Below are 20,792 nucleotides of genomic sequence, written 5' to 3'. Positions count from 1 at the left end.
TTGCTTAAGTCCATAAATAGACTTCTCAAGCTTACACACTCTATTGGGATGCTTCACATTGACAAAACCCTCTGGCTGAGCCATGTAAACATCCTCAGCCAACTTCCCATTAAGGAAAGCGGTTTTGACATCCATTTGCCATATTTCATAGTCATGAAATGCAGCAATGGCCAGCATCACCCTGATAGACTTTATCTTCGCAACTGGTGAGAAGCTTTCGTCGTAGTCAACTCCAGGAGTTTGAGTGAAACCCTTCGCAACCAATCGCGCCTTATAAGTGTGCACGTTTCCATCCATGTCAGTCTTCTTCTTGAAGATCCACTTGCACCCGACCGTCTTACGACCTGGTACATTGTCAACCAAATTCCAAACTTGGTTGTCATACATGGATTGGATCTCGCTATCCATAGCCTCTTTCCACTTTGCAGACTATGGGCCTGCCATGGCTTCCTTATAGCTGTTAGGTTCGTCCATATTCACTAGTGTACTATCACTAATGAACGTATCCCCTTCCATAGTAATATGAAAACCATAAAACTGGGGTGGAACACTAACTCTTTCGGAACGTCTAAGAGGTAAGGATTCGTCAATCAGTTCAACTGGAGTTTCCTCCTCGGGTTGAGCTCCAGTGTTAGAGGTTCCGTCATCGCTCGATTCTTGAAGGTCTTCGAGATCGATCTGCCTCCCACTGTCTCCTTGGCTCATGAGTTCTCGCTCTAGGAAAACCCCTCTCCTCGCAACAAAGACAACATTGTCACTCGGTCTGTAGAAGAGATATCCAAAGGATTTCTGTGGGTAGCCGATGAAAATACATCGCTCACTACGAGGTTCGAGCTTGTCGTGAGTTTCCCGTCTTACGAAAACCTCGCAACCCTAAACCTTGATATGTGCTAACGAGGGAGCCTTCCCTGTCCATATCTCGTGAGGTGTTTTGGCAACCTTCTTCGTAGGTACTAAGTTAAGGATATGGGCGGTAGTCTCTAAGGCATACCCCCAGAATGAGATAGGTAGTGAAGCACGACTCATCATGGAACGAACCATGTCTAGCAAGGTTCGATTACGCCTCTCATCTACACCATTCAATTGTGGTGTCCTAGGTGGCGTCAATTGTGAAACTATTCCACATTCCTTGAGGTAGTCGTGGAATTCAAGACTTAGGTACTCTCCACCTCGATCAGATCGAAGCATCTTAATTTTCCTGCCCAATTGATTCTCCACTTCTTGTTTAAACTCTTTGAACTTTTCAAAGGTTTCTGACTTGTGCTTGATCAAGTAGATATACCCATATCTGCTATAATCATCTGTGAAAGTCACATAGAAGCGATTTGCGTCCCTTGTGGTGGATCTAAAGGGTCCACATACATCTGTATGTATGAGATCCAATAAACCCTCACCCCTCGCACAAGTGCCAGTGAAGGGTGACTTGGTCATCTTTCCAAGTAAACAAGATTCGCATACGTCATCGTCCCTAAGGTCGAATGACTCCAAAACTCCATCCTTTTGGAGTTGGGCTATGCGTTTCTTGTTAACATGGCCAAGGCGACAATGCCACAAGCATGCTTTGTCCATACTATTGGAAGAATCCACACATAATACATCATTTCCTAAGTTGTCTACAACCATCACAGTTTCATATATTCCATTACAAGGCAATGCTTCAAAATATAAAACATTATTAAAATAAGCATAAATAGAACCCTTTTCATTATCAAATGAATATCTAAAGCCTTGTTTATATAAACCATGAAATGAAATGATGTTTCTAGCCATATCTGGCAAATAGCAACAATTATTCAAATTTAAATCTAAACCATTACTAAGCACTAAGGAATAAACTCCAATCTTGGTCACAGGCGACGATCTTCTGTTTCCCATGATCAGATTCATCCTTCCACGCTCCACATCCCTATTTCTTCTTAGTCCCTGCAAATCAGAACATATGTGAAAACCACATCATGTATCAAGGACCCAAGAAGTAGCATGTGACAAACTATTAGATTTAATTGTGTAAATACCTGCGAAAGATGGCTTGATCTTTCCATCCTTGATGGCCTGCAGATATTCTGGGCAGCTTCTCTTCCAATGCCCTATCTTGTGGTAGTGGTGGCACTCTGCCTCCTTAGGGTTTGAGTTGGGTTTAGCAGAACCAACTTTGGTTTCACTAGAAGAGGTGCCATCTTGAGACTTTCCCTTGTGGTGGCTCCTTGAGGAGGCTTTCCTTTTCTTACCCTTCCCTTGCCCTATTGCCAAGACAGGGGCAGCAGCTGGAGTGGGAGGTGATGCAACAGATTTATCCTTAAGGTTGCTCTCAGCAGTCCTCAAGAAGCCCTGAAGCTTGCTCAAAGATACTTCTTCCTTATTCATGTGATAGGTCATGCGGAACTGGCTATAGCAGGAAGGCAATGAGTGAAGGATAATGTCAATTGCTAGCTCTTCATCGAAGTTCACATTCAACTTCAGCAGGCGATCAACATATCTCTGCATCTTTTGCAGATGGGCAGTAAGAGACTCTCTATTTCCCATTTTGGTAGTGATCATCGAAGTGATGATCTCATACCTTTCTTGCCTGGCGCTCTGGTGGTAGCGTTCCAGCAGATCCTGATGCATCTCGTAGGGGTACTTGTTCTCATAGGACTTTTGAAGTTCAGCAGTCATGGTCGCAAGCATGATGCAATGGACTTTCGTGGCATCATGCTCGTGGGCCTCGTAGGCCGCGATCTCATCGGCAGTAGCAGTTTCAATGTCAATCTCCTTAAGCTTCTCGTCGAGGACATACTCTTTGTCCTCGTAGCGAGTGACCATGCGAATGTTGTGGATCCAATTACTGAAATTGGTCCCATCGAAGATCACTTTCCCACACAAGTTCATGAGTGAGAATGAACCAGAGGAGTTTGACCCAGAAGTGTTTGCGTTCGACATCTGAAATGGAAAAAGAATAAAGTTTGATTAGAAATGAATTTCCCAAATTAATCACCCAAATGAAAAATTAGGGCTAGGAACCAACAACATTATTTACTAATTAGAAGAGGGATGCCGTAATCTAATAAGTAAATAATTTGAAGGCAAGTGAATGTCGATTCACTAATTCTCCACCATGAAAAACGAAAAGAAATTAGGTTTTAAATGTATTGAAAACTCCTAGATCTTTTGAGATACATTGAACTTTTCAATGGCATGTTTAAATCTCGATATGCCCCTCTCGTTTGTGACTGGGATGTCGAGGATCACAAAGTGGGTGTGAATAACCATGCAAATATACATGGTGCCCTCATTGTTACAGTTACATATTCAATGTGCTGGTAAACCACACACGCTCCATTGAACTATAACAAACAATGAGTCACCCTTTGCCACCTTTGCTTAGAACCCAATTAATGTGCCGGTTAACCACACGCTCTCCATTAACGTCTTAGCAAGGGTACAAAGTGTAATTTCATGGAATTGCATCAATTCACTTTTTGCCTAAAGTAACTAAGATTTAGAATTTTGTAAAAACATTTAGTTACTTAATATAGATTCATTATACTTTTAATGAGGAAAGGTTTGCCCGATCCTACCCGTTCGGCTAACGACCCTCCACCAATCAAAGAAGCGGTGGGTGAGAATGGACACCCATTAAACGGCCATTTTATAGGCCATAACCTTATACCCCTTATAGATTGGCTTCGTGAATGAGGCCTACTAACGGTAAGACTAGCATTTAAGTTATACATATATATATTAATCTTATAATATTATAAGTATAGGGTTGAATTTTAAAACTTGTAAAATTCTAGGGTTTGAAATTTAAATTATTCAAATTAAACTTTTAATCACAAAACTTAAATTTCAAAACTTGAGGGCAAGTTTTTGAACTTTTCAAAACATAAAGGATCAAATAGCAAATAATATAAATCAACTAATTAATTTAATGATTATCTAAATTTGACCTAGTCAATATTACTTGCAAGACAATTTACCAATTTAATTCAAATAATTTATTATAATCATATAAGGAAATTATTATTCAATCAAATGGTAATTATTTTTTGTTTGGTCAAGGATATACTCAAATATATGATAAAATTCGGATTTTAATGACCCATAACAATTAAGGCAAGTATCCTCAAGCAAAACAGCAAGAAATCCCGAAATCTACTCTAACTGACGCTTGAACTCGCCGAGTTCCATTATGAACTCGCCGAGTTGGAGATACTCGCCGAGTCCACAATGGGACTCGCCAAGTTCATCAGTCAGGGGCACAAAAAACGATTTTTCCATGCAAAAAGCAATCAACCAAAGCATCAATTCAATAGAAATCAATCAAGGCTCTGATACCACTGATGGGTTTGAGCCATAAGAACTTTCCTATGTGCACATGCAAACCCTAATGCTTGGATCTAGGTTTCTCTAATTGAACATGCAATGTTTCCAAGGCTTACAATGCTAGATCTAGAGATAACAATTGAAACATAACACATGAAATCAGATCTAGAAGAATACCTTAAGTTGCTTGCTTAAATCTTCTTGTTCTTGGAGCTTAGAGTCACAATTGTCACTCCTCTAATGGCTTACAAACACCAACTAGCAAGAGGATGATTTGGAGAGAGAGGAGAGATGAGAAAATCGGCTCTAGAGTTTCCTTCTTACAAGAGTGGCCGATTTCCCTCACCCATAGGGTCTATTTATATTATGAGCTACTAGGGTTACATCCTTAACCCTAATTGAATAACTTAGGCCCTAAGCAATCCAAGGATCCTTCTAGATGTAAGGCTTGGACGAATTTAAGATATCCTAACCCTAAAATTCGGCCACCCTAATATCCATAAGGATTCATAGCCCAAAAACACAACTATCACACATTTGACAGTTTAAGCCCCTTTATTCAATTAACCTCTTTTAGTCACCAAATTAATTCCGAATTAATTTATGACTAATATTAATTAAATAATATTATTATTCTTTTAATATATTATTCTTATAACATATTAATATAATAATATCTCTTCTCTCTATATAAATCAACCTGTCAAGTTGCTATGGTGAAGGCAACCCAAAAGGACCATGCACAACCGGGTCAAGTACTTACCAAATATAGTTACGGGCTTAGACACTAATCCAACAGTACAGGTGTGTATCAGCCAAAAGTAAGTTGATGGCTGATTACCGCAAGCTTCCTCCCAAGGAACCGAGGGTGTTGACTCCTGAACAGCAAGCTGCTTTGGATGCTGTGGAGAAGCCTGCAAACCGAGGCAAAAGGGCTACTACCAAGAAAGGAACAACCGAAGGTGCTTCATCTGAGCCTGCCAAGTCTAGGAAGCGAAAGGCTGACAAGGGTGATTCTTCTAAGCCAAAGAAGGTTAAAAAGATGGCACGGAAATCCAAGAGTCCTTCCCCTTCGAGCTCAGACAATGATGAGGAAGATGAAGAAGAGGAAATTCAACATCATGAATCACCGAGAGGTAACACACCTCCTCGATCACCATCTCCCACCGAACCTCTTAATGACAACATTCCAACACCTCCTCCATCTCCACCAAAAACCACTGTTCCAATTTCGGTTGCTCCAATTCCACCACCTACCACATCTCAAACCACAACTTCTATTCCACCACCACCACCAGTTAATACCATACCAATTTCTACAACTCCTTTACCCCCTCCTATTATTTCCCAAGCAACTACCACCACTACAACCGAACCGACAGTTACCGTCAACGTATCTGATACGGGGGCGAATACTGAAACCGAACCTCCTATTACATCCAAACCTCTTTCACCCTCACCTTTAACCGATTCTGGTGCCACTCTTGGTGGTGATAATGTTGAATTTTACTCGACTTATTACAGTCCCTATCGGCTTCCAACAGATGACGATGAAGAGGCTCCTGTCTCACGCCAACAGTTGCAGAGTATTGATGAAAAGCTTGATAAACTGCTTGCCGCTAACAAGTCATACAACGATGTTGTGCTCAAAGCTTTTATGGACACCGCTTTTGAGCAATATACTGGGGCCATTGACAAATCGACGAAGGCCGTTGAGGATTCCACTTCTTCTTGCAAGAAGGCCATTACTGAAGTTGTTGAACTTGTTCACAGCTCTCAGATTTTTCTAGAATCACTCAAAGGACATGTTGATTCAAATGCAGCCAAGGTGAATGCTTCCATTGATTCTTTATCCAAGTCACTAAAATAGGAGCAAGCTAAATTTGAGCATGTTCGTTCGTCTATTCAAGCTGAGAATACTTCTCTACTAAGCTCAGTGACTTCTCACCTTCAAACACTCCAAGCTGATTTAGCAAAGGAGAGTGCATTAAAGGAAGATCTTGCACGCCAAGCCTCCACTATAGAAGTTCAGAAAGTTCAATTGGCTCAGGCTGAAAAGGAAATTTCCTTGTTAAAGACAGAGCGAGCTGTTTTTTGGAGCTGTGTTGGGGATGTCAAGAATATGCTTACCAATCTTCTTGGTGCTCATGATCCCATACTTACTCTGACCATCAGGAATCATTTGACTTCCAAACTTCTTCCTGCCCTTGCTCTCTTACATGAAATGAAGGGTGTTTCGGAGAGATTCGTACCTCCAAAACAAGGGGGAGAAGGTGCTACTCAACCGAAGGTCACAGTTAAAACCGAACCGAAGGGTAATGAAGCTTTGGGTTCTGGTAACCAAGATAAGAAGAAGGGAATAGATGATGATAGTGATGAAGAAGAAGAGACAATTGTTGAGGCCCTAAAAAGAATGAAAAGGGACAGAGAATTGGATGAAACCCTTCGGGTTACGAAGGAAGCTGAAGAAAGGGAAAGAAGGAACAAGGAAGAGCTAGATGTTATTAACTGCAAAAAGGCCTTGTTTCCTCTTTGGACAAGAGAAACGCTTATCAAAGAGGCAATAGAATTTCCAAGCGTCTACTGGCTGGAACCTGTCGCTTCTTTTGACTACGAAAATTCAAAGGATTCACAGTTCGATATGCCTATAACACGAAAGGCATTTACATTTCATTGCTTTGATTCGACTGTTGAAGTTCCTTTCCCTCATCCTAAAGTTGATCGCGAACTTATCGATTTTTATCTGAAGTTCGGTCAACCTCAGTACCTGACATGGAGTGCTCAGAAGATTATTACTATCAAGGTGCTAAAACCTTCATCTGCTGGGAAGTTTATCAATGTTGGTTTCAAAATCACCCGAGGGTCAGCAAACTCGGTTTCGGTTATTTTCCTAGCAGATCTTCCAAATTTGAATCCTCATGATTGGATCTTGTTGTTTAATATTCTGCTCACCAATCCGAAAGAATATGAGCCGATCCTGGATCATTTGAAAAGGATGTTGGCCTCCTATATCCATGAAGTAGCTGCAATGGATCAGGAGATAGCTAAAGTTATGAATAAGAAACCAACTGTAAAGCCAACTGCAAAACCTGGAGATGTGAATAAAATGAAGATGGGCCAAATCGATTATACACATCTTACAGTAATGTTCACAAGAGGCGAAGCCAATCATTTTCTGTTCGCTCTTGTTGACAAACATCTGTTCTCAACAGACTGCTTAGAGCACATTATCAGTATCATTCATCGGTGCAAGCTGAACTCTGAGGCAGACAAGAAGAACTTCACGGACATGCTTTGGTGGTACATCACTTTTCGTCATACTCTTTTGGCCATCATACCGAAGGTGTTCAAGACCATCAAGAAGTCTTCTATAGCTCAACCGAACTGAGCTTTCGGCTCCATTGACGCAAAGGGGGAGATTGTTGGGTATGTTATGTTGCGTCATGGGCTTAGTATTGTATATCCGGATTGGGCCTGTCTATCTGGGATTATTATAGGGTTTAGCTATAAATAGTGCATGCATGTATGCCTTAGATACTAAGGTGATTATAGCTATTATTGATTTGTAACCCTAAACACCTCTACAGTCGAAGTTCTTAATCGAGCTCTTCTGAGGTGTTAAAGTTTAATCATTCGACATCTTTAAAGCCATTCCTGTGTTCTTCATTACATCTTTAATTGTTTATCTGCTTAGAATCTATCGATCCTATTAGAACTTTGTTCTAACAAACCTCTCCTACATGCCACATGTCATCTTATCAACACTGTCTCATGCCACGTGTCTTTCCACCGCCAATCTCCTATCTGCTTTTCCCGCCCATACAATCACAACATCCATTGAAATCGAATCACTACATATCAGCATTTCCGTTGACTTAATATGTAGAAATCATTATCTTCTCTCTAATTCCCGACCACCCTAACCCTTATCGACTATGACTCATGTGTTTATTACCTAAAATCACGCGATTGTTTCCTCTAATTTCGGTTTCTTGGTTTTGGTAACCGATTCAATTTTAAAATACCCAAATCCTACATCAAATTCAATTCTACCTTGTGGTTTAATGCTTTACCAGTGATCTCTATCGTGCAGATGATGTTGTGTGATTTTTAATTTGATGCAACTTATAAAGTCTCTTCCACCCATCTTCCTTTGTCGATCGTTTCTTTGATGTTGTAGTGAAAGAAAATAATCCCTCATTTAAACAAGCGACCTCCTTCATTTGATTCCATTCCAGGTAATCACCCTCAATTAGTTTCTCCTCCTGACCCCAAAAAAGTTACAGTCATCCTCAATTCAGACCATTGTTTTCAAAACCCCATGAAGAGTTGAGTTTTTAATCATTCAAATTCTTTCATCTTTTCTCACTCTATTGATTCATGTTAATGTTCTAGTTTTGGTAGTTCTCTTTTTCAATTTTTTAAATTATATATGGTTTGTGGATAATCATGTCTTTGTCATGACAAATTTCGATGATAGCCACTGTCTTTTGAGAATGCATTGGTAACCTGTAACTCAAACCTTCATCTTTTATTATCATTTTTCTGTAATCCCTGTTAATTCTTCCCCGTGTTTTTTAAATTTTGGTTGGATGAACAAAGATTTAAAGGATTTTGCACGACAACTATAAGTTTCATATACAATGTTTTTTGCTTTTTCATATGGAGTTTTCGACTTGCACAATCTGGTCAAAATTGATTTCTTTGTTCGTGGTTGTGAATTACTGGGGATTTTAAGGTTTGGTCTACATTTGTGTTTTTGTTGGTTCTATATGGTAGGATTTTTTTTAAGTTTTTAAGGCTAACACATGATGATTTATGATTTCCAAAGTCATAATCACTGTTGAAAATGTGAGATGCTGATAATATGAATTTAGTTATGTTTGATGGTAAAATGGTTGCTTAATAACATTACTTACTTTATCAAGTCTATACATTTTGATTAAAATGCTCATGTGAACTTGCATCACCAGGTAGGATGTTGTTAATACGACTGAGATGAAAAAATTGTTTCTTAATAACCTCTGAATATAAAATGTTTTGATTATTTTATGTTCCATCTACCCCTCATACTATTGTTCCATATCTTTTTAAAATCCAAAAGGGCATTCTTAAAATCTGGTATGGTGATTTTCTGTCTCATTGCCTTGCTTTTTCTTTTGGATTAAAAATCATAATTTCAAGATTTATCAACTAAAAGGAAAGCAACGTTTTTTTTTTGTTTAATACTTACTTTTGTTATGCAGATTCATATTTGAACAAAGATGCATGAACTTTTGTTATGGTTATTCCTTTGGTGGCTCATATGTGTTGTATTTGCTAACCAACAAGGCTTTTATCATTCATTTGTCTACGATATGGAATTAAGGAGCCAAAAGTTACCCGTTTCTTCAATCTCTCAATCAAGATGATTATCATGACCCATGAGTTGAATTCAAACTTCTTTTTATAAATTCCATAACAATTCAACCAAATAACATATTCTATTTGTCACAATGTACTTGAATTTTGACCAACAGAGTTACACAATTAACGGGAAGGTGGAAAGGTTATAAGTTGCAGAGATGTGAACATGGTCAGCTTCTAACATAGAAAAAGGAACGTCACCTTTAGGGTTTTTCTTTTGATTTCTCCATATTTTTCTGTTACAAATATATTGAAATTTTAGGTTTTTTTTTTGGCTGATCCGACCATAAGTAATCTATCTGATGAGTTTTGTTGTGATTATACTGATGAGGTTTTTATACAATTTCAAGGTAAGGTTCATGTTGAGCTCTAAATAAATAAATGAACGTATAAGTGAGATATGTAAGGGCAATATCATGCTTTGATTGCCTTTTTACTAATTATGAAACAATATATACCGAGTGGCAATTATTTGGATTTTGGACAGATGATGGTTTAATCAACCTGTGTATACGGTGTGATGTGAAACTGATGTGGAATATTATGTTGATCGTATAACAGGTAAGGTAGCCATATATTTGATCATATAATCGGTGCTCATAAGCTTCAACTTCCGTTTTTCTAATTCCACCCATAACTTAAAATTTTGATTTACTGTTTCTGTAATGTATTTTTGCCATGGGGACTGTTTCTATAATGTATTTTTTCCATAGGGATTGTTTCTGTAATGTATTTCTACCATAAGGATTGTTTATGTAATGTATTTATGTCACAAGGATTGTTTATGTAATGTATTTTTACCATATGGACTGTTTATGTAATGTATTTCTGCCATAGGGACTATTTTTGTAATGTATTTATGTCACATGGATTGTTTCTGTAATGTAATTTTTCTGCAGGGACTATTTATGTAATGTATTTCTGCCATAGGGACTGTTTCAGTAATGTATTTCCGCCATATGGGTGTTTCTGTAATGTATTTAAATCACAGGGACATCTTCTGCAATAATTTCCTACATAGGGACCATTTCTGCAATTAGTTTTCACACTCTTCATGTAACATCCGTCACTTTGAGGTAATAATAATTATTTAATATCTTTGTAATTAATTGTTGGGCTATGAGATAAATAGTGGATTATTGAGTGGGCTTTAACAAGTGGGCCGATAGGATTGGGTTGCCCAAAGACATACGCTGGGCGTAAGCTTGGCGTACGCGGGGTGTAGTGCAACATTAGATGCGGGGGACGAAAGTGCGTATGCGGGGGACAAGTTTGGGCTTAAGGGAAGGCCCATTTGAGGAGGTGGGCCCAATTTAGAAAATTGGGTCATTAGTGGGCTTGGAAAGATTAGATGAAACTGGGCCTAGGATATGGTCCAAGTTAGATCAATGGGTAAAATAGTCATTTTACCCTAAGAAGTATAATTGAATTTTGACTAAGTGTTATTGTGATAATGATAGTCGGGGAGTCGTGGGAGTAGCCGTTAGAGATTCCTTACCGTGAGATTCAGCATTCAGCTTTGCAAGGTGAGTTTCCTCCTGTAGGAACGGGTCGAAGGCACCAATGTCAGCCCGTTTATGTATGTTAGTATATTCCGGACTAAGGTCCGATGTCGGGCAGTTCCCGATGTAGGTTTATATGTTCTTAACTTCGGTCCGATGCCGGGGAAAGCCCGAGGAATGTTTGTATGCTTGATGTCTTTGTGATTCTTGCATGTGCTTGTTTTGTATGTTTTCGGACTTCGGTCCGATGCCGGGGATAGCCCGAGGAATGTTTGCATGTTTTCGGATTTCGGTCCGATGTCGGGCGGGGCCCGAGGAATGTTTATATGCTTATGTTATGTGATTATTTATGTGTATTTGTTAATGTGTTTATATGTATAACGAGCTTTGCTCGATGCCGGGCGGGGCCCGATGCCGGATCTCGGTCCGATGCCGGGCAGGGCCCGATGCTGGACTTGTCTGATGACTGGCGGGGCTCGATGTAGCGGGAAAGGCCCATGTTATGTTATTACGTGATTATGTGATTATGTGTATGGTATGTGGTAGTTTGGGGAGACTCACTAAGCTTCGTGCTTACAGTTTTCAGTTTTGGTTTCAGGTACTTCCGGTAGCAAGGGGAATAGCTCGGATGACTGCAGTGCACACACCATGATTTTAGCCTGGGATGTTTTACTCTGATATATTGACATGTGTTTTGATATGATACTCTGACTTATGATTTTGTGACGGAACGATTTTGATATCTATGGTTTATTTAATAAATAAAAACGAAATATTTAGACCGTATTTTTGGGATGTTACACTTGATATGCTTTGATTTTCGTTTTTTTCTTATTAAGTATTACACTTTGAAGAATCTACCTAGATATAGCAACACACTTTTAATTTAACTTTTTTTTAACAATATACATTGATATAATTATATATGTGAAGTCCTTTCGTAGTAAGCTATGGATACATTTCCTTTCATATTCAGTTTATATAAAATTTTAACTAAATTTCAATTTCAATATGCTTTATATTAAAATGGATCAAAATGAGTTTTTTCTTTTCAAGGTAACTAAAAAAATCGACTTAGCTGAAGTTAATTTCTTTTCATATTATGGAAATTTTCATAACTAATCATAAATTACCATTTCATATTTTCCTTAAGATATGTTGCAACATTTATATAATTGTTAGATGAAATTCTATGTTATTTATATGATTTTTAGATGAAATTCCATGTAAAATTAAACGCAAGCAACACCCAAACAGCAAATGATAACTAACTCTCATAACGAACATTTATATGCTCCTACAACCGCCCACTATCATTCTGAGTTGTAATATATTTTTTCATTTTGTGTTTATGTATGTGTGTGTTTTATATTATTTTACTTTTTTATTTTAAATAAAAGAATGGTATTACCATGTATGATTTTTGTTTTCTTAAGTCTATTAACACTTTTATATTTTATTGTATAACATGATAATTTTATCATTAATCTTTATTTGAAAAACATTACTAATGTTTTGATACCATTTTATATGTTAATAAAAAATAACGATGATCGTCTTACGAACAAAACATCTAATGTTGTATGAAAATAATTATTTACAAGTTTATGATTGATGATTATGATATTTATAATCTTTATAATATTTTACCTTGTCAACCGTGTAGCACGCGGGTTATAACCTAGTGATAATATAAACATTCATTAACTTATTATTTTTTACATTAAATTTGATGGGAAGAATAGAATGCCAAATTTGGTGTTAAAGTTTTATTCGTTTTTTAGTTTAAGTTTTAATTTACGTATTTTAAGTAATTTAATTGTATAATTATATTTTAAATGCAATTTCAAATATATTTAAATGTTTTTTAATGTAACTTTTTTGTTTAATTAAAGAATATTATCACCAATACAACGATTAACTATAACTAATTATATACGAAATATTTGTTTGATTATACTTATTTAATGATATAATTTTTAAAGTTACTGTAACATGAGATGTAAGAAAATTTTAGAAAAAGATTTTATAAAATCTAAATAATTATTATATATATATTAAAGTTGTGGAAGAAAGAAATAGTAAAGTTGACATACTTTGTCCACGTTTGGCCCTTGATTTACATATCCGGTCCCTGTACTTCTTTAATTAATTTATTCATGTCCTTTTGTTTGTGTTCCATTCAACTTCCCATTTTTTTGGCAGAATTGGTCCCTGTATTATTGTTGGAAGTTAGGAATACTAAATTTGGATGTTTTTTGACAACTTTGCTCATTATTCTTTACCCATTTTGACATTTTTGGTCCTTGCAATCAATATTTTTACACTTTTTTGGAACCTTTTAATATTTAAAGTTTGGCCACAAAACTTTAACGGTTTGACAACTTTGATCCCTTTTCTAAAAAGTTGCTAATTCCTACCCCTTTAATTCTTTAGCCATTTTCACACTTTTGGTCCTTGCAGTCAAAACTTTCAAAACTTTTACATTTTTTGTCCGGGGCAAAGCCCGGACTTTTCATCATTGCACTTTCTATGTCTGTCATATTTATCAATTCGGAAACAACATTGAAAGCTTCTGGCCCCCGCGTAGCGGGGGTAACCTTTCTAGTTTATAGAAAAATAATATATATATATATATATATATATATATATATATATATATATATATATATATATATATATATATATATATTTGTTATAAAAAAAGTGCAATAAATAATAGAGAACGCATGGTCGGGCACAAGATTTCATAGTAGGTATGACACGAGAAATTTAAGTAGTGACACGATAGTTGAAAAAAAAATCGAAATTTTTTGCACTGCATAAAGAAATATCAGGCGTTGCCGGTGCCACTACGGACGCCATAACAAAACCGCCCCTGAACGGGATGAATAATAATTCCCATATTTTTTACAAAAGTTGTGCTCGGATTGGTGGCGGTTATGGTTCCATGAAATATTAACAATACAAAATCAGTTTGGGTTTATATTTGCATGAATTATAACAGCATCAATATGTTAAAGAAAAGTTTAATCGTTATGTTTTATTTAAATAATATGGACTAATAAATTGACTAAAGTCATGAGAGACGACTATAAATTTCATATTTACACTATTTGGTTTCATAGGCTTTATCAAAGGTAAGTGTAAGGAACATGTTATGCATCGACTATTCCTGCCGATTGCCATGGTCAATATTAAACAAATTAGAAAATTCAAGGCTTCTAGAATCAAACGATTTTATTGTTTTCAAGCTTTGAAATTAAATCTTTTTAAAGGTCAAATAATTTTATATATCTTCTCCAATTTACTTCACATATGAAGAATCATATTTAAACAAGTTCGAATAATGTAAGCAAACTTAGTTAGCAACGATTTTGATGGTTTCAATCGCAAAGTGGCCATCTATTTATGGAAGTTTATTGGGAGATGGTGTGATGTTTACATTCTTAGCTTTGTCCTCGTGGATGATGTTATTTCATGGATTGATTCTCTTCATAGTTCTATTGTTAAAATGATGGTTTTTGAGTCAACTGTGATGGTTGATTTGGACTTTCTGAAATGGTATTATTTTTCGGGATCCTACTTTTAAAATGAATTTGTTAATCGACAAATTGATTGACCATTCCTACAATTGGTTTGTTTTTAGAAATACTAAGATTAATATTAGTCTTTAAAATGAATTTGTTAATTGACAAATTGATCGACCATTCCTACAATTGGTTTGTTTTTACAAATACTAATATTAATATTAGTCAGATAGCGTGGTTTTTAAATCCTATTCTTTCGGTTTCTTTGTAATTCATTAACTCATTGCCAACTTTTTATTTATAAACATTTTAAGCTTATCAAAAAAATAAATAAAATAAAATTACATGTTAACAAAATGTAATAATTTAGAATCTTATAATCGATTATCAGATTATCAAACCAAAATTTATAGATTAAAAGTAAAAGGTCAAATTAAGAAATTTTAATAATAAGGGGTTGTTTGATGATACATCTTTTAATGAGTGGTAATAGTTAGGGACAACAATTTTCGACACGACCCGCGATACGACACGAACATAAATGAGTTTGTGGTGAGTTTTCTCTGACCCTCAAACTTGTTTATTATACGAATTGTGTTCGGATTTGCAAATAATTTGGTGGGTTGACCGTGAAGCCGTTTATATATATATATATATATATATATATATATATATATATATATATATATATATATATATATATATATATAGAGAGAGAGAGAGAGAGAGAGAGAGAGAGAGAGAAAGAGAGAGAGGTAAGTTCAATTGAGAAAATAAAAAAAATTGAGAATGGGAGAATCGTTCTCAGTCACTCATTTATTTTTTCCGCAAAAGCCTTTGTTGTACCAGCGGAAATGGATAAGGAATACACATGTGTTTCCAACAAAACATGTTTCTTTAAACTATGTTAATCATTACCTTAATATATACAAAAACATAGTTTTTTTTTGTTTTTTTAATTTTTAAGAAGCTATTTATATCGAAAAATGATTTTAAATATACCAAAATTTATGATTTTTTATTCTCTACAAATAGACATCCATAGTGATATACTTTTAAGATAAAATAAAAAATTTATTTTTTTTATATTTTCAGCTATCGTTATTCATAAGTGAATAAAAATGCATCAGATTTTTGCTACAGTACATTCGTTATTCACTTATGAATAAAAATATATAATTAATTTTTTTTACAGTTTAAGTATCATTTATACTACTTATTCATATATGAATAACAAATTAACTATAACAAAAATCTGATAAATGTTTTATTCATATATGGATATAAAATATGACGACAACTAATACACGTTTTATTCATATATAAATATAATATATGATGAAAGATGATGTAAAAAATATATTTTAAGTAAGAAAATTTTATTGCGTGTCATATTCATATATTAAAGGTACTTAAACTATAAAAAAAGTTATGCATACGTTTTATTCATAAGTGAATAACAAATATACTGTAATAAAAATCTGATAGATTTTTTTATTCACTTATGAATAACGAGAGCTGAAACTCTAAAAAAAATAATTTTTTTATTTTATCTTAAAAGTATATCAATATGGATGTTTATTTATAGAGAATAAAAAATTATGAATTTTGATATATTTAAAATAATTTTTCGATAATAATGGCTTTCTAAAAATAAAAAAAACGAAAAAAAATAGGTTTTTGTGTATATTAAGGTAATGATTAGCATAGTTTAAGGAAACATGTTTGGTTGGAAAACACATGTTTATCCGTTATCCATTTCTGACGGTACGTCTAAGTGTTTTGCGGCAAAATAAATGTGTGGCTGAGAATGATTCCCCCATTCTCAACTTTTTTTTTTTCAATTGAATATATATATATATATATATATATATATATATATATATATATATATATATATATATATATATATATATATATATATATATATGTTAAATAAAGTTGAAATTAAGGACTAATAAGTAAGTAAATATGTGATATTTAGACTTTTTTTTCGTGACCCACAAACCCGATTATAACCTACAAATCTGAAGTTGACTCAACAACCCGTAAATCCGTAAAATAAAACAAGTTACACAGGTTGACCCGTTTATGGCTAATCGAGGTTAGTGTTGAGCAAAATGACGCGAATATTCATATCGGTTGTATCCGGGTTGAGTTTTTTTAGACCCATCAAGCCGACCAGATAATAGATTGGGTATGACTTGATAAGCTTTTACTTAATCAGATTTAATTCAATTAACTCCGATTAAACGGCATAACAGAACTTCTTACAATATTTTAGAAGAGACTAAAACTTGGAAGTTGGAACTATTTAAAAGATCGTAGGTCCTTTTATTTTACACATTAATTTTCCCCATTAAAGAAGCCAACAAGAGTCAAACCAAACTCACGTAAAAGTCAAGATGCCGAACCATGAATTTTTCAAAACTAATTCCAAACCATATAACCGCCCCGCTTCTCTCTCTCCGTCTGTAATCAAGATTCTTGCCGAAGAAGAAGGCTCCAAATGCCGCGATTCGATCATCACAATATCATCCTCGTCATCACCATACTTTGTATATTCCAATTCTCAACATCTCTAAAGGTCTGTTTTGATTCTTCTCTTCATTTTTTTTAATTTCCCGAATTCATTCATGGCGCTAATTCCTCCACAATTTGGAACCAGATCGGAGAAACATGTTCCATGGACGACGACAAATGCGACGGCGGGTTGCGGTGTGGAACCTGCCCTGCGAGTGGCAATACCCGCCCTAGATGCACTCGAATCCAACCAATCAATCCTACTTCGAAGGTCTGGAAGTTAGTTTCTCTTTGTTAAACTCGTATTTGGGGAAGAATGAAGATGAACAGAGTCTCAAATCCGATTGTTGTTCTAGGGTTTTTGCGTAACTTTTTTAATTTTTGAACAGGTGAATGGGCTCCCGTTTAATCGGTATTCATGGCTGACGACTCATAATTCATTTGCGCTTTCCGGTTCAGAATCACCTACTGGTTCCCCTGTTCTTGGTCCCGCCAATCAGGAAGATGATGTTGCCTCTCAGTTACGCGTGAGTAAGATTTTAAAGCGAATTCCTTATAAAACTTATCTGGTTCATCTCTTCTTCATTCATTTGATGTGTTATTCGTCTACGTAGAATGGAGTTCGAGGATTAATGTTGGATATGTATGACTTCAACGACGATATCTGGATGTGTCATTCCTTTGGGGGAAAGTGCTATAATATCACAGCATATGTAAGCAAATCTTCTTCTTTCTATCGTTTGTATGATTCATGAATCATGTAGCTAGCTTCAGCTTCTTTATCGTTGTTCTTTTACTGTTAGCAACCAGCCATCAACGTGCTAAGAGAAATTCAAACGTTTTTAGAGGAAAATCCGAGTGAAATCATCACCATTTTCATCGAGGATTATGTGACATCAGAAGATGGATTGCCGAAGGTGTTTAATGCATCCGGGCTTAGTAAATACATGTTTCCTTTGAATCGAATGCCCAAAGAAGGTGGCGAATGGCCAATAATCACCGATATGATCTCCCGGAATCAGCGCCTGATTGTCTTCACCTCCAAATCTACAAAAGAAGCATCTGAAGGTTTCGCATATGAATGGACATACGTTGTAGAAAACCAATGTAAGTTTAGATAAATATCATTCATATTTTTTGATATCTGTTTTTTCATAGAAGATTGATCGAAGTTTTGCAAACCCTAATTTGGTCTTAGATGGAAACGAGGGTCAGATTGCTGGTTCATGCCCTAATCGATCTGAATCTTCTGCAATGAACACAACATCCCGAGCGTTGGTTCTTCAAAACTACTTTTCCACTAACCCTAATGTAACCGGAGCTTGTATCGATAACTCCGCTTCACTGATCTCGATGATGAACACATGCCAACAAGCAGCAGGCGGACGGTGGCCGAATTATATCGCGGTTGACTTTTACCAGAGGAATGACGGCGGAGGAGCAGCGGAAGCCGTTGATCAAGCAAATGGTCATATGACGTGTGGATGTCCGAATATTGCGTATTGCAGGGTGAATGCGACGTTTGGGAGTTGTGATATTCCGGTACTTTCACCGCCGCCACCAGCACAGCTGCCGCCGGACGAACCAATAGGAGGTTTTGGCGATGGTTTCTTAATAAGTGCAGCGGTTCAGCCACGGTGGTTCTACGGAGTATTTTTGTCTGCATTGTTGTTGTTGTTGGCGTTGTAAGTTTATGCACCACCAATGACTTAAATATTTGATGATTCATTCATGGCTTCTTTTTTCTTGTAGCGAGTTGTGTACATATATTCACTTCCTATCTGGTGACTGGTTATATTCGTCTCATTTATAACATCTCGACAAATTATTTTTAATGATGTAGTTTAATCAATATTTTATTATGCATTTATTATAAATAAAACTAATATACTAAAATAGTGGTATAAAATAAAATAATAAAAGAGAGGGTATATAGTGAAAATATTACGGCCACCGTCCAAGAATTTAAACCTCTTTGGATCCAACTACAATTTGATACTCATGTTAAAAAAATATAAATTCTAGGCTAATCAACTTTAGTAATCTAATTGTTGAATCAATTGACCCTTTATGATAATTCTTATACCCCATATTGCTTTAATCCTAATCTAATTGTTGAATCAATTGATCCTTTATGATAATTCTTATAACCCATATTGCTTTAATCCTCCCCATCACTATCATATTTGAATTCTTTGTTATGTTTGATATACTATTTGAAACGGTTATTTATTGATAAGTTATTTGATAAAAATAATGCGTGATAAAAATTAGTTGATATTTTTAATTGTATTATATATTTAACGTTGTTTGAGATCTTTTTAATGTTATAATATTATATCTCCTTTATCTTTGGCCAAGTCAAGTAATAAATGATATTATAAATGTTTGGATGCATCTAGTTTAAAATATACTTGTATTCGTTTTTATATAAAATGGAAAACAAATTTGATTTTGTTTGGACATAATTAATTTAAAATATATAATAAGTTTACTAAATAATAACAATAATAAGTAATTACTATTTTAATATTATTTTATAACTATTTATATTTAACTATTATTTATCTCAACAACAATAATTGTTTTTCAATAAAATGTTGAACTTATTATAAACACATAAAATATTTAGAGTATTAAAATCATCGGTACTTAAATATATAAGTAAGCTCTGATAAAAGAAGAATATGTTATGTTATTAAGTACAACCACCTAAACACCACATACGTTATTTAACAATTATGTGTGTTTTAAGTATTTTCACATTTTGACTTCTAATTCACACCTTAAGACCTAACAATTTTAGCATTAGAATATATGAAAACTTGTAACTAACCTTCTTTTTTTTTTTTTTTTTTGTTGAAGTTACGTTTTACTCATATATATATATATATATATATATATATATATATATATATATATATATATATATATATATATATATATATATATAAAGGTCCGGTTCCTGTGACTACTCATTTTAAAGTAAGTATTCGTGAATACACCTTAAAAAAATTTAAAAAAAATATAAAAAAAATACAAATCATAAAATCGAGCATAGATCTATGTCCGGTAGAAAAAAAAAATTAGAATTTTTTTTTTTGCATCATTAAAATTGTTCCATGATTCAATTTTAATTTTTTATTTTGCATCATTATGATCCATGATTCAATTTTAATGATCCAAATTTTTTTTCCAATTTTTTTCTCCTGGACATAGATCTATGTTCAATTTTATGATTTGTATTTTTTTTTAGATTTTTTTTCAATTTTTTTAAAATATTCTCACGATTCTTCACTTTAAAATAAGTCTTCACCCGATCTTATATATATATATATATATATATATATATATATATATATATATAATGAGTTTTTACCAAAATGTCCCCTTAACTCATATATGTGTATAAAATAGAATAATAGTTGAAAATACATATAAAAATATTAATTATATACAAAATTGTCGCCTTAAATCACGCCTTACAAACGACGTGGCTCGTCAAGGCTCGGAAAAACTTGAGGCT

General features: G+C 34.7%; 1 protein-coding gene across 1 annotated transcript; it reads left to right on the top strand.

Moving 5' to 3' along the window:
* The first annotated feature begins 17,186 nt into the window (after positions 1–17,186).
* Positions 17,187–19,063, top strand: LOC145160339 (PLC-like phosphodiesterases superfamily protein). The gene is made up of 6 exons (XM_079079487.1): positions 17,187–17,330; positions 17,412–17,537; positions 17,656–17,793; positions 17,881–17,979; positions 18,070–18,373; positions 18,465–19,063. Exons 1-6 carry the CDS (start codon positions 17,253–17,255, stop codon positions 18,953–18,955), a joined length of 1,236 nt encoding a protein of 411 aa, XP_078935613.1. The 5' UTR covers positions 17,187–17,252; the 3' UTR covers positions 18,956–19,063.
* Positions 19,064–20,792: the final 1,729 nt, after the last annotated feature.

The sequence above is a fragment of the Lactuca virosa genome, chromosome 2 (genome assembly GCF_052849685.1).
Source record: "Lactuca virosa cultivar CGN04683 chromosome 2, Lactuca_virosa_CGN04683_v6, whole genome shotgun sequence".
NCBI lineage: Eukaryota > Viridiplantae > Streptophyta > Magnoliopsida > Asterales > Asteraceae > Lactuca > Lactuca virosa.
This window is presented reverse-complemented; position numbering and strand designations above follow the sequence as displayed.